Source organism: Myripristis murdjan, chromosome 4 (assembly GCF_902150065.1).
Source record: "Myripristis murdjan chromosome 4, fMyrMur1.1, whole genome shotgun sequence".
Classification (NCBI taxonomy): Eukaryota; Metazoa; Chordata; class Actinopteri; order Holocentriformes; family Holocentridae; genus Myripristis; species Myripristis murdjan.
Window position 1 is genome coordinate 6,745,406 of NC_043983.1, and position 11,429 is coordinate 6,756,834.

At 45.6% G+C, this 11,429-nt stretch overlaps 1 protein-coding gene across 1 annotated transcript in view; it reads left to right on the forward strand.

The window, feature by feature from the left end:
* ttll7 (tubulin tyrosine ligase-like family, member 7) overlaps positions 1 to 10,339 on the forward strand; it is a 69,397-nt gene extending 59,058 nt beyond the window's left edge. Inside the window, exons 19-20 of the mRNA XM_030048997.1 lie at positions 1,702 to 1,875; positions 8,363 to 10,339. Coding sequence (XP_029904857.1) covers positions 1,702 to 1,875; positions 8,363 to 8,483 — 295 coding nt within the window. The 3' untranslated portion in view covers positions 8,484 to 10,339. The remainder of the gene's footprint in view (positions 1 to 1,701; positions 1,876 to 8,362) is intronic.
* The last annotated feature ends 1,090 nt before the right edge of the window (positions 10,340 to 11,429 follow it).

An 11,429-nucleotide genomic window follows, 5' to 3' on the forward strand; every position in this document is an offset into this window, starting at 1 on the left:
TTTTTTTCTTCGTTTTTTGATGTGACAGACAGTGGCTTTCCACAAGATCAGGTTTTCCACTTGATCGTCTCCCTGTAGAACTTTGCATGCCTCACACACACACACACGCACACACACACAAATACATGCACACATGCCTTGAAATGCAGGCTTTTTAAAACAGTGGCTTCATTAAAGATTGCTTTTCTGAAAATGAACACACACACACACACATACACACATTCAAATGGCAAGTATTGGTCTCCTTAAATACTTGTACTGCTTCCCTCCAAGACACACACTCACACACACACACACACACACACACACACATGCACAGGTGCAGAACATCTCTAAATGCACTGATCGGTTCCCACACATTTGCTTCTTCAAAGACCCACATTTGTACCCTTAAACAGACAGACAGACACACACACACACACACACACACAGACCAAGGCATACAGACAGCTGCTGTGCTTGCAGCTTTTCATCTCATCTCTGATGAAGGTGCGACCTTGCCGCACTTCCCTCTCTCCGTATTCTTTACAGTTCAGTTGTTCAGCGGCCGTGTCTCCCCCGCCACAGAGGGCTCACAGGGTTTAACTGTAGCCGCTGCCCTTAACTCTCCATTTCCCTCCTCCCTTGCTTCCTTAGCGGCAGTAAATGAAAGAGAGTCAGACAGGGAGAACGTAAGTGATAGAGATCAGGGGAATGATAAGGAGAGGGAGAAAAATGGCGTGAGTAGGTAACAGAGAAAAAAGAGGATGTGAGTGCGAAAATGAGACGTTGTTAAAAAAAAAAAAAAAAAAAGAAAGAAAGAGAGGGAAGATTAAGGCTTGATGATCGAATGGCCAGATTTTCCCTTTGAGCGGAGCTGGGGGGTGGGGGGGGGGTGTTGTGGCCCGAGGGGGGATTAGCCTAGCCTAGCCTAGCCTACACATCACTACCCCCAGCACGCTGCGCCCCATGCTGCTTTTGTCTGATCACAGCCTGCCCTGGATGAACCAGCTAGCCGGCTAGCCTGTTGGCCGGCCCCTCCCCATGGCAGGCCGCGGCCCCTACAGAGATGAACGCCATGGGGGGCCCCAATGTCACGCAGCGACGGTGAAGCATCGCACCTCAAAAAGCACACTCCAAATCCGAGTGCGACCCCCCACCCCACCCACCACCACCCTCCACCCTTCCTGCTCCTCTCCCCCTCTTGTTTGATATTTTATCTAAGGGACTTAACAACAATCAAACGGCCTGGCGGCTATTGTGGGCCGCCGAATTCAACAGGCTTTGAAAAAGACTTAGAGGGAGAGATGGAAACACGCACAGTTTTGAACCCTTTCAGAGAAAGCACCCCCCGCCTCCCAAGGAGTGAAAGAGGGGAGACATCAAACGCACCCCCCGGGGTTCCGTGTCTCAGTTGTTGAAGCGTTCTCACAGTCAGGGGTATGTCCGGGGTTGTAAAAAGGGTTAACTGTACTTAGATTTGTTTCATCCTCCCTCGCTGTGTTTCTGTCTGTCTTCCTACATGCCTGTCCTGTGTGTGTGTGTGTGTGTGTGTGTGTGTGTGTGTGTGCTCATGCAGATTCGCACATCGCTCTGTATTTCTATGCATTTCAGTGAAATGACGCATGTATAAACACCAGTTCCCGGTGCTGTGTAACCATAACTTTGTATAACTGAGTGCTTGTGTGTGTGTGTGTGTGTGCGTTCTCCTCTGTTCCCCAGCGCGTCGTGGGAGACCATCTTCAGTAAGAGCAGCGAGGTGGTGTCGCCCCAGGAGCTTCAGTGCTGTCGCCGGCTGGTCCAGCTGTGCCGAGACTGCCTGCTGGTCGTCTACAAGTTTGTCTCCGAGTCCCGCGGCTCCCTGACCGGACTGAGCCCCGAATGGGACGACACCAGGTGAGGACACCCGATCGCTCAACGTCCAATATCCGCTTATTTATTTATTTTTTCCAAGATTCTTTTCAAGGCATTTCTTCTTCACCAAATAGAAGGCTATATAGTGTGCGGTGGGGTATGCTTCAAGCGATGGAGCAATATAGGAAAGTCCCAGGTTCTATCCTGCGCTCTTGTCCTCGAGCAAGGCTCTGAATTGCCCCTGTTCACTCATTGACGTCCCAGAGGACGAGAGGGAGGGGACTACACCCCTGTAAAGGTCGTTATGAGAAGTCCTCACCTCTTAATGGAACTGGTCCTGTTTCGGCTTCTTGTCAACAGTTATGACCGTGTCTGTCTGTCACAAATATCGGTTGCTTAAGTGTGTACAGAATGTGTTTTGGTAGCGTAGAAGTCAGTGCCAGCATTCCCCTTTTCACTCCCATTTATGTTAAAAAAAAAAAAAAAACGTCTAGGTGAATGTTGTCTGCCCTCTGAGCTGCCAGTCACAAGCACTCAACAAAGCTGAAGAGAACCTGAATGCACCTGGAAAAAAAAAAAAAAAACACTTCCTTTCAGCTGCACAAATGTTAATGGATTTATAGTAAATGTAGCAAAACTACCTGCTCGCCAAGTATTCGTAAGATGGAATTTCCTATGCATAGCGTTTAAAGTTTTCCGGAGCAGTTTTGTCACATTTTTCGAACAGGAATTAGAGTGAATTGTAGTAAGTTAGCCTTGACTTGTACATTATCAAAGCATATTGTGTAAACACTCTGTGACAGAGGGATGCATTTATCGCTGTTGACGAGAAGTCAAAAAGGACGCTTGTGGAGTTTTGGTCCAAAAAGTAAGTCAAAGTGCTCAAAAGGGGTTAACTGTTAGAAAACGCTGAACTAAACTACATCCATATGAATTGTATGAGGTGGGCAGTGCAGGCTATATTTTATGTCGCTGGAATGTTATGAATTTTTTTCTACCCAGCACTTGGACAGGTGCACAATCACACACACACACGTGCACGCTCAGACATATAAATTTAGATTTGAAACTTTCAACGCTGGACCTTTTTCAGGAAATGTTTCACCCCCCCTCCTCCTTCGTGGAGCCTTATCATCTTCAAAAAAAAAAAAAACCTCACTCTGTTATGAAAAAAAGCAAAGAAAGAAAACCAGCTTTATTCTATTTTTAAGGTTGATCCCTGCAGGAGACGGCAGCTGAGGTTTGGAGCGAGCGAACTTTTAAAGCACATATGCTTTGGGCTAGCTGACAGGAGGGAGGGGGGGGAGGTGGGGAGAGGGATAGAGAGTGCTGTTAACAGGAAATAATGGCCCACAGATTAGCGCTCAGGTTAGCCCGGGGCCCCCCGAGGCCTGCTTAATTCAATTAGAGCCCAGATGAGCCTGTGCTGCAAATGACCTTATGAGAGAGAGAGCTCCTTTTTTCCCGGGGCCTCGCTTTACATGATTCATAACTCTTACACATATTTTAACAGGCTATCACTTTGCGCCTATAAAAACCTCCACTGTAAGAAAAAAATGCGTGCGGGGAGGGGGACTGTGTTTATACTATAGGCTACAGTTGCCGTGCTACAAATGTTTCGACTAATCTGACGTCTTTGCCTTTGATCGTATCGTCTTCAGCCAAATTGTTTTGAGGATGGATTTAAGTGCATAGAGCGTATGAATTCATCAGCCATTTATGTGGGGATTTAAAAGATGTAGCTGGAATTGGATTTAGTGACTTGAGCATGCATGAAAATTATACACTGGTGTATCCATAATTTTTAGGAGGTATCCTTGCGACTCCATTTAAGCGTGCATTGGTGTGTTTCTCCTTATTTCCCTCTGTGTGTCTATATATGTCTGTGTAAAAAAGCTTACCATTGGCTGCTGGACCAGCCTCTGCCCATGGCTCCGCCTCTGCTGCCGCTGCTGCCGCTTCTTCTTCCTCCTCTTCCTCCGTCACTTCGCCCCTCGATGCAGGTCTCTGCTTGGTTTAGTTCCGCTAAACCCCCCCCCATCTTCCAGCACGCTCCCCATTCACCGCTTTCTGCCGCTCTCACCACCCTCCCAGCCATGCTGATGGCTTGGCCCCACCTGCTCAGTGATGGTCACTTTGGCTGCACCACCAACAGTCTAGCATGGCCTCCTCTCCTTTTCCTGACTAACAATCAAACAAGTGATGGTTGGATTGAATTGACCACATTGACATTTTGCAATTTAGTCTATGATATGAAGAGTGAATTTGAAGGAAAGGAGGCAGGAGAAGGAAACATATTGAGACTGTTTGGAGCACTGCCTGCTAGCACCGCAACCATTTGGTCAACTCGCTGCACATCACTAGCCAACTGCTGCCGCATAACACATGCCTTTCAGTCGATGCTTTGATCCAAAGCGCCTTGCAGTAGCCTGAGTGCGTCCATTTTTACCGTGAGTGGTCAAACCCCTCACCTGCACAACCTCAGTGCCACGATCAACTCACGGCGCTGCACACAGGACCACTCTTCTTGTCACAAGAAGACACAAAATGGCTCCCCTTGCACTTTGTGGTCGCAGTTTTACAGCATAAAGGGTCCATCTCTCCATCAGGCATGCAGGGAATGCCCTCACAGAGCAGCAACTCTGTGGTCGTCAAATAGCTGAGAAATAGTTGAAATGATTTTTTTCATTGATTGCATAAGTTTTGTATGGAGGGAGGTTAAAAGTTGTGTGTGTGTACATGTGTGTGTGCCCGCGTGTGTGCAAACGTGCAACACACACAATGTGTCTGTTACACAAGCATGAATGTATATGTTTATATCAAGCATATATGCCTGATATTGTCATACCGCCATGATGCCCATCTTAGTCATGCAAGCAACAGCAAGTGTGATATTTCTGAGAGGCCATGGTGGATAGACATTTTCCAGACGTTTCAGGTTGCCAAAAGCCACTTTGGAAACTGTCAAGCTGTGAGCCTGTACTCTTCATCACACTGATCATATCAAGCCGTCATCTTTTCTTTGACAAATGCGTTTTCATTGCTATTTACCGCATAATTTCTTAAATAGCAAAAATGAAATCCACTTCAAGTTAGCGCCAAGCCTTTTTTTGTGACATTGATGAAATTTGCCATTGCCATTCAACTTTTCTAATTTGACACATCAAAAAAATATGTTTGGATGGAAACCCAGCTACAGCACAGTTTTGGCACACCTCCCACCACCTCACTACTCCAGCTCCTGTCACCTGACAGGTGTTTGTTCATACCAATGCACACACTGAAATCACACATCATACATTTAAATTCAGCTGTAGTGAATTTGCATACACACACACACACACACACACACACACACACACACACACACTTGCGCAGCTCGTGGCAGCCTTTGGCACACGTCAAAGTGGGCCTGAGAGCTAGGATCTTGGGGGTCTCTGTTGTTGACCACACCTGCCCGCTCTTGTTCAAGCATCCTTCCTCAGTGGAGTGCCTTGATCAGGTGTGTTAATAGCCTCCTGGGTCTGAGAAAAGTGCCTCAGTCTGTGTGGGCAGAAGTGAGGGGCGAGCCAAATGAATCCACTAATGACTTTCACATGTTAAGCCCGGAAAAACTGTCACTAAACAAAGACAATTTTCCCATAATGACAAAAGTTTCAGATCCTGTTAACTTTCATCTGTCTGAAAACTGTGGCGGTAATTAGGGTTAATTGGGGTGTTTGGATGAATGTGGGTAGCAGATAACCTTCAAGCCACTGTGTGCCACAGGTTTTCTGATTGCGTTAGCTATCGCTACGATCGCCCCCCTCCATCCTTAATCGTGCTACTTCGTTTTGCCCGTCCTCCTGCTAATTCGCTGTGGCAGCCGCGTCTCGATAAAGGACGTAGCAGTGGCATTGAAGGCCTGTCAGTGAGAACAGTGGTCGACTGCGTATGCACTGCTGAGTTTTGCATGTAATGAATGGAGCGAGGTGGTGTCTTCCTCTCTCTGTGTCCACTGACAGATTGAAGTAAAGTAGAAACCCATGCGGAGGCGACCCCCTGGCTTTCAAGCGTCCACGTTGTTGCCAGGATCTTCTTCATGATCAAAAGCAGGAAGAACCTGGAAGATGCTGAAGCAAGGTCTAATTAAATACGGCCTGCAGAGACAGTGGGCCGCTCGGACCTGAGAACCCTGACACCCCCATGCGATTCCTTCTTTGCACACAGTATTCTCAAAGTCAATATAGTGGAGCCGCTCTGAAGAATACACACAGCCCTAATGCTTACGGAGCCCCTAAAGGGAACATGGGGGAGAAAAATGTAGATTGAGCATGGGTAGAGAGTGAAAATATATCAACATTTTTGCATTATGTTGAAAACTATTTGCTTTCTCCTGAGAAACTTTTGCAGTTGGTGGGGGCGGGGGGGGGGCAAATGTCAAACTACCTCTGGTTTATTGCTTTCCGGTCGAACTTCATTTGTACAGAATACATTATGGTAAGTTATCTGATATGTTTGTTCGCTGGTATTACCATTTTCTATAACCCTTCTCAAGCATGCAAACACTTGCCAGAAGTACTTTGACATTTCCATGCAAAACTATCTATTTTTTTTTCACTCTAAATGTTTCTTGGGGGAATACAAATTTGAGTGAACACAAATGTTTTACAAGAGAACACGAATGTTTCTCAAGAGTATGCAACACTGTTTTTTCCTCCTATCCTTTTTTCTTGTTCCTTTAGGCGCTCTGTAAATGCATGCATTCAATATTTGATTTTCTTTCTTTCTTTCTTTCTTTCTTTTTTTTTTTCAAGCAGCATTGCCATGACTGCCTTCATGGAAATGGAGAGCAGAGAGGAAAAGTCACTCCACCAAAATCAAGAACAGAATCCCAGCCAATATATGGTTTTGCTGAATCTCATAAAACAGCATGCTGGAATGGAATAAGGCACAGACAGCAAGGAAGAGACCCATAAGAAATATAGAGGGGAGGAATCCAATAACTGTATCTCATCTGCACTAGTCATAGTAACGCTCATCCTCCCCATCTATTCTGCGAGGCTTGAGTGATGGAGTCTCAATGAGGTGCTGGACTGTGCCCTTGTTCGCCAAGTTCAGCCACAGCTGAACAAGACGCGTTCGACAAGTACCCACGGCCCACTTGAAGCTGTTTCAAGGACATTCTCGTTGAACTAAATGAAGTTAATTTGAATCCCTCCTAATTCTCTTGGGTCTGGGGCTGTGTTGAAGCGGATGCCCTCAGCGACAGGCTTTTTTTCTTTCCGGTCGACTTTAGAAGAAGCTGCTCCGCTAATTTGTCCAAGAGCTATTTCACAAGGAATGAGGGCTGTCAGGGAAAAGTGTGCTATCTCCCCACCAGCTTAAAAGAAGATATTATTTTCACACTCTGTAATCCTCAGCCCCAGTGGCTGCCTTTTGATTAGATTGTCACATCTTTAACTCTTCCATGGGGACTACTTCTTTTGACCATTATACTCGTTTGACTAATAGTATATGTGTAGATTTTTATTAGTGAAAGATCTGAGTAGTGGATGTGGCAATGAGGTCGTATATAATACCACACAATGTGACAAAACGTGCTTTAAAACCTCATAAAGTAAGTAATTCTTCCAACTGATCGGTCTTGGGGAACTTAAAATGTCCGGTCTCATGTCTCCTACGCAATAATCCAACATCTAACACATTACTCTCAGTGTAACCCAATCCAAGTTAACTTTATCCAGGATTTGATCATCTCATCTGACATTGCTCTGACAACCACATCTGACTCATAACCAACAGCTAAGGACAGCAGGCGCAGGGCTCAGCCCTCCTTGACTCTATCTCAACCTGACGCTGGTCTCATTCTCAGGTACTGGAACGCTGTTAGCAGGAGCTGCCTCACTGCTCTGTCTCGGTGGAAGGTGTCATAGAAAAGTCTTAGAAAGGTACTGACGTCTATGCCGCGGAATGATAGGTGAGGATTTTCTGTTCATGATACCAAAAGTTTAAAGGTCAAATTTGAAAATTCAGCTTGCGCATTCCAAACTTTCTTGTCCTGAATGAAATTCATCCTCGATCTGGTTCTGTCCACTGTGAGGTCCATAAATCATTGCTCTCCGAACAGATCGATATTGCACATTGCCCGTGAAACAGGACTGTATTTTGTAGCACTATGTATAAATAGACAACTTCTGCATCATATACAATACTTTATAGCATATGGATCTCAACTTGCGCCTCCAGATTGACAGAGGGACAAGTAATGTGAGCAAACTCTACCATATGATTACAGAGGCACTGGCCATATGTTTTTTTAATCTGAGAATTGTAAGATCTTGTACTCACCTGGCCATCATTACAGTGAGCAAATGTGAGCTGACCATAACTGGTAGCGTTCACACTGCACTGGTTTAAAAGAAGGCGCACTGTGCCGAGGGTTAATGTGCCCTGACCTCTAAACTCTGACCTTTGCACATCTAATCCCCTCATTATGTTCATCCTTTCCCTTTATCCCTCCGTCCCTCTCTCTTGTCCGTCTGTCCAGGTATCTGCTGCCAGTGACCTCCCAGTTCATCATGAAGTGGCCTTCGTCCAGCTTTGGCCGCGTCTCCTCGGCCATGCCGCGCTCCCGCAGCCTCTTCGCTGCCAGGATGGGCCAGTTCTGAGGTCACCGTGGCAACCCTGGCTTCTGACACCTCACCTTTTGACCTCAACCACCCTTAACCTCCACCCAGCCAAGCTCCGGTCCCAGCAATTCCAGTTTGGATCTGAGTTTGGGGCAGTATTGGACACAGGATGGAGCCTGGACCTTGGCCTAAGCCCCTGTGGTAGACCAAAACAGACCAGACCATATGGGATAGATAAAGAGTCTTGTTGGGCTTAGTTTAGTTTGGCCCTGCCCAGACCAGCTCCTGCCAGACCAGCAGACCACCGGTACCCGTTATCCCTAACTTTAGCCCCATTAACACCAGACAATGGGTTTACGCCCTCCCTCTCCTCTCTCGTTGTAACCGCTGTATTATACCTGCTCACTGTACAGTTACAAGTCATGGTACTGTAAAGGGAAAGAATAACAAATACTAAAAAATGCAAGGATTATTTATTTATGTACTTATTTATTTTGTAAAGTATTCCATGAATGCAGTGAATGCGGATGCAGAATGCAGATATGGAATGTTATCAACAAAGCTATCCCTTCTTTGAGAGAGCGGATGTAAAAAAAAAAAAAAAAAAACAAGAACAACAACAACGACAAAAGGCTTATTTTTGCTGGCTATGATCTTTTATTTTGATGCTGTCTGTATTTAATTTATTTCATAACCTATATCAGAGGCTTTATGTTTATTATAAATGTTTTAACAGTCACTTTATGTTCTAGTTTTCGCAGTCCAAAGTACCGTAGAGAGGTGGTGCCTGGAAACTTAAAAAAAAAAAACGTTTAACTTTTGAACGCTAGCTTAATGTTTTATTTGTGTGATATTAAGTGCAGCTCGATGGCGCAACACAATGTGTAGAATGTCAGTGTAGTAAGCCGAGCCTCTTTGCTTCTTAGTGAATGAGCTGACAGCACAGCGTAAAGAGCCAAACTTAATTCTCAGAGAGCATCCTGTTTCTAATATGCACTTTGCCGTATGTCACAGAAAGGGAATTTAAGACACCGCCGAGTGGGGTGTGCGTTACAGTAGTTTCTGCATGCATAGATTTTAGTCCCTCATCCAGATAGTCATTAGACAGAGTGACCGCATATGGAAAATACTTGAATTTTTTCTGTTATCATTAATTATCGTGTCTTTTTATTGGCTGCACTCACAGGAAAAAGACACTGCGTTTTTAGATCTGTGGTCTTAAGTACATGGATGTGTCGCATCACTTTGGGATCGTACAGCATGTTGATGGATGTGAGTTTGCGGGCGGGGGGGGGGGGAGGAGGCACATACATTTTCACGTCAGCCCAGATATATTGTATTGTAACTGCGGTGCTTTGTCTGGGAATGGCAGCCATATCTTGTTTTAGCAGCTGCGTCCTATTTCCCCCCCTTTACTGCAGGTACAAGTGCCAGGACAAACAGGGGAGGTGCCAGTATTCAGCACATCTACTTAATGTGCTCAATTGGGTTTTAATTAAGGTTAATATGTAATCAATTACCATAGGAGATTTGTTAAATAAAGTATTTAAATGTTAATAGGGAGAAACAGTGTTATATGTTTAGGTAGACTGTGCTCTGTTTACTACCCCATGAGACTTTTAAAGATGGTAGTGCGCCAACAGATTATCCATTACAGTGTGCATTTACAAAAAAAAAAAAAAAAAAACAATTCTGACTAATAGGTAGAGCAGCAATTCCGTGCTAAAATTGCTAAAATTAAAAGTGTGTTCTCCCCCCTATATAATGACTATGAATTCACAATGCCAAATATTTTTATTTTGCCCTTTTTTTGTGTTATTTATGAGTAGTACTTTTTCATCGGAGGTATGAGATTTTTTAATTTTACATAGCAATAAAATGTTTAAACAAACACATCTCATCTTTTCAGCTGTTTTCTTGAAGCAGAATTTTTCTTCTTTGTCGTGTAAACCAGAAATACAAATAATTACATCATCAGTCAGTAGCTGCATAGATTTGCATAGTGTTATTTCAGTGCGGTTATTTACCTGAGATAGTATCAGTGCAAATGCCGGTGGTAAAAGCAATGAATGGGCAAAGTCAAGTGTAACTAATTATAAACACCGAATTTGAATACTGTTGTACTCTAATGGATGATCAGGTTTCCTGTCCACCTGATATCCACTGCTCACACAAGTTAAAGCTTTGACAGGCTGTCCACATCAGCCTCGGAGTGATATCGTGTTTCCCACTGGAGGCCCCTGTGGACAAGTGACACTCTTGACCTGTCACTTGCCTCAGAAATGAGAGTGTGTACCCAGCAGCCCTGTCTTGTTCCATCTTGACCTGAAAGCTGCCCTGTGTGTGTGTGTGTGTGTGCGTGCGTGCGCGCCCGCACTCAAGAGGCACGGAGCCAGTTTTATTTAAAGCCATCACGGCGGCACGGCGTCCAGCTTCCTCTGACCTCCCCAGCCCTCCGTCCTCCCTCCATTCCTCTCTCTCCCTCTCTCTCTCTCTCTCTTTCTGTCAGCAGAGGAGGTGGAGGGCGCGACCTTGAGGCTCTCCTGCCTCTGCCTTGGCTGCGGCACCCGTGGCCAGACGAGCGCAGAGGCTGACAGGCCTGGCGCTGCGACCCCGGCGTGCTGTCCAAAAATATCTCCCCCAGCAACAGGGCAGCGCTGTTCTGTCCTGACCTCCCCCTCCTCCTCTACACCACTCCTCTCCAATCCCTCCATCCCTTTCTCCCTTACCTGTCCGCAGTCCAGGCAGCTTTGCAGACGGTGTCCAGCCCTTTTTTTTTTTCTTTTTTTTTTTTTTTTTTACCAAGTCCCTGTGGATGACCCAGTTTCAGGGGCCTAAGCTGACATCCCTGGCTTGGAGAGTAAAAAATCGACTGGGAGCCGTGTGCGAGGTGGATGGTTCAGATGAGATAAGGCGGCCGCCACGCAGGCGCGTACACGCTGACCAGGGAGAAAAGCTCCGGAGATGGCTGAGCTTCAGAAACCT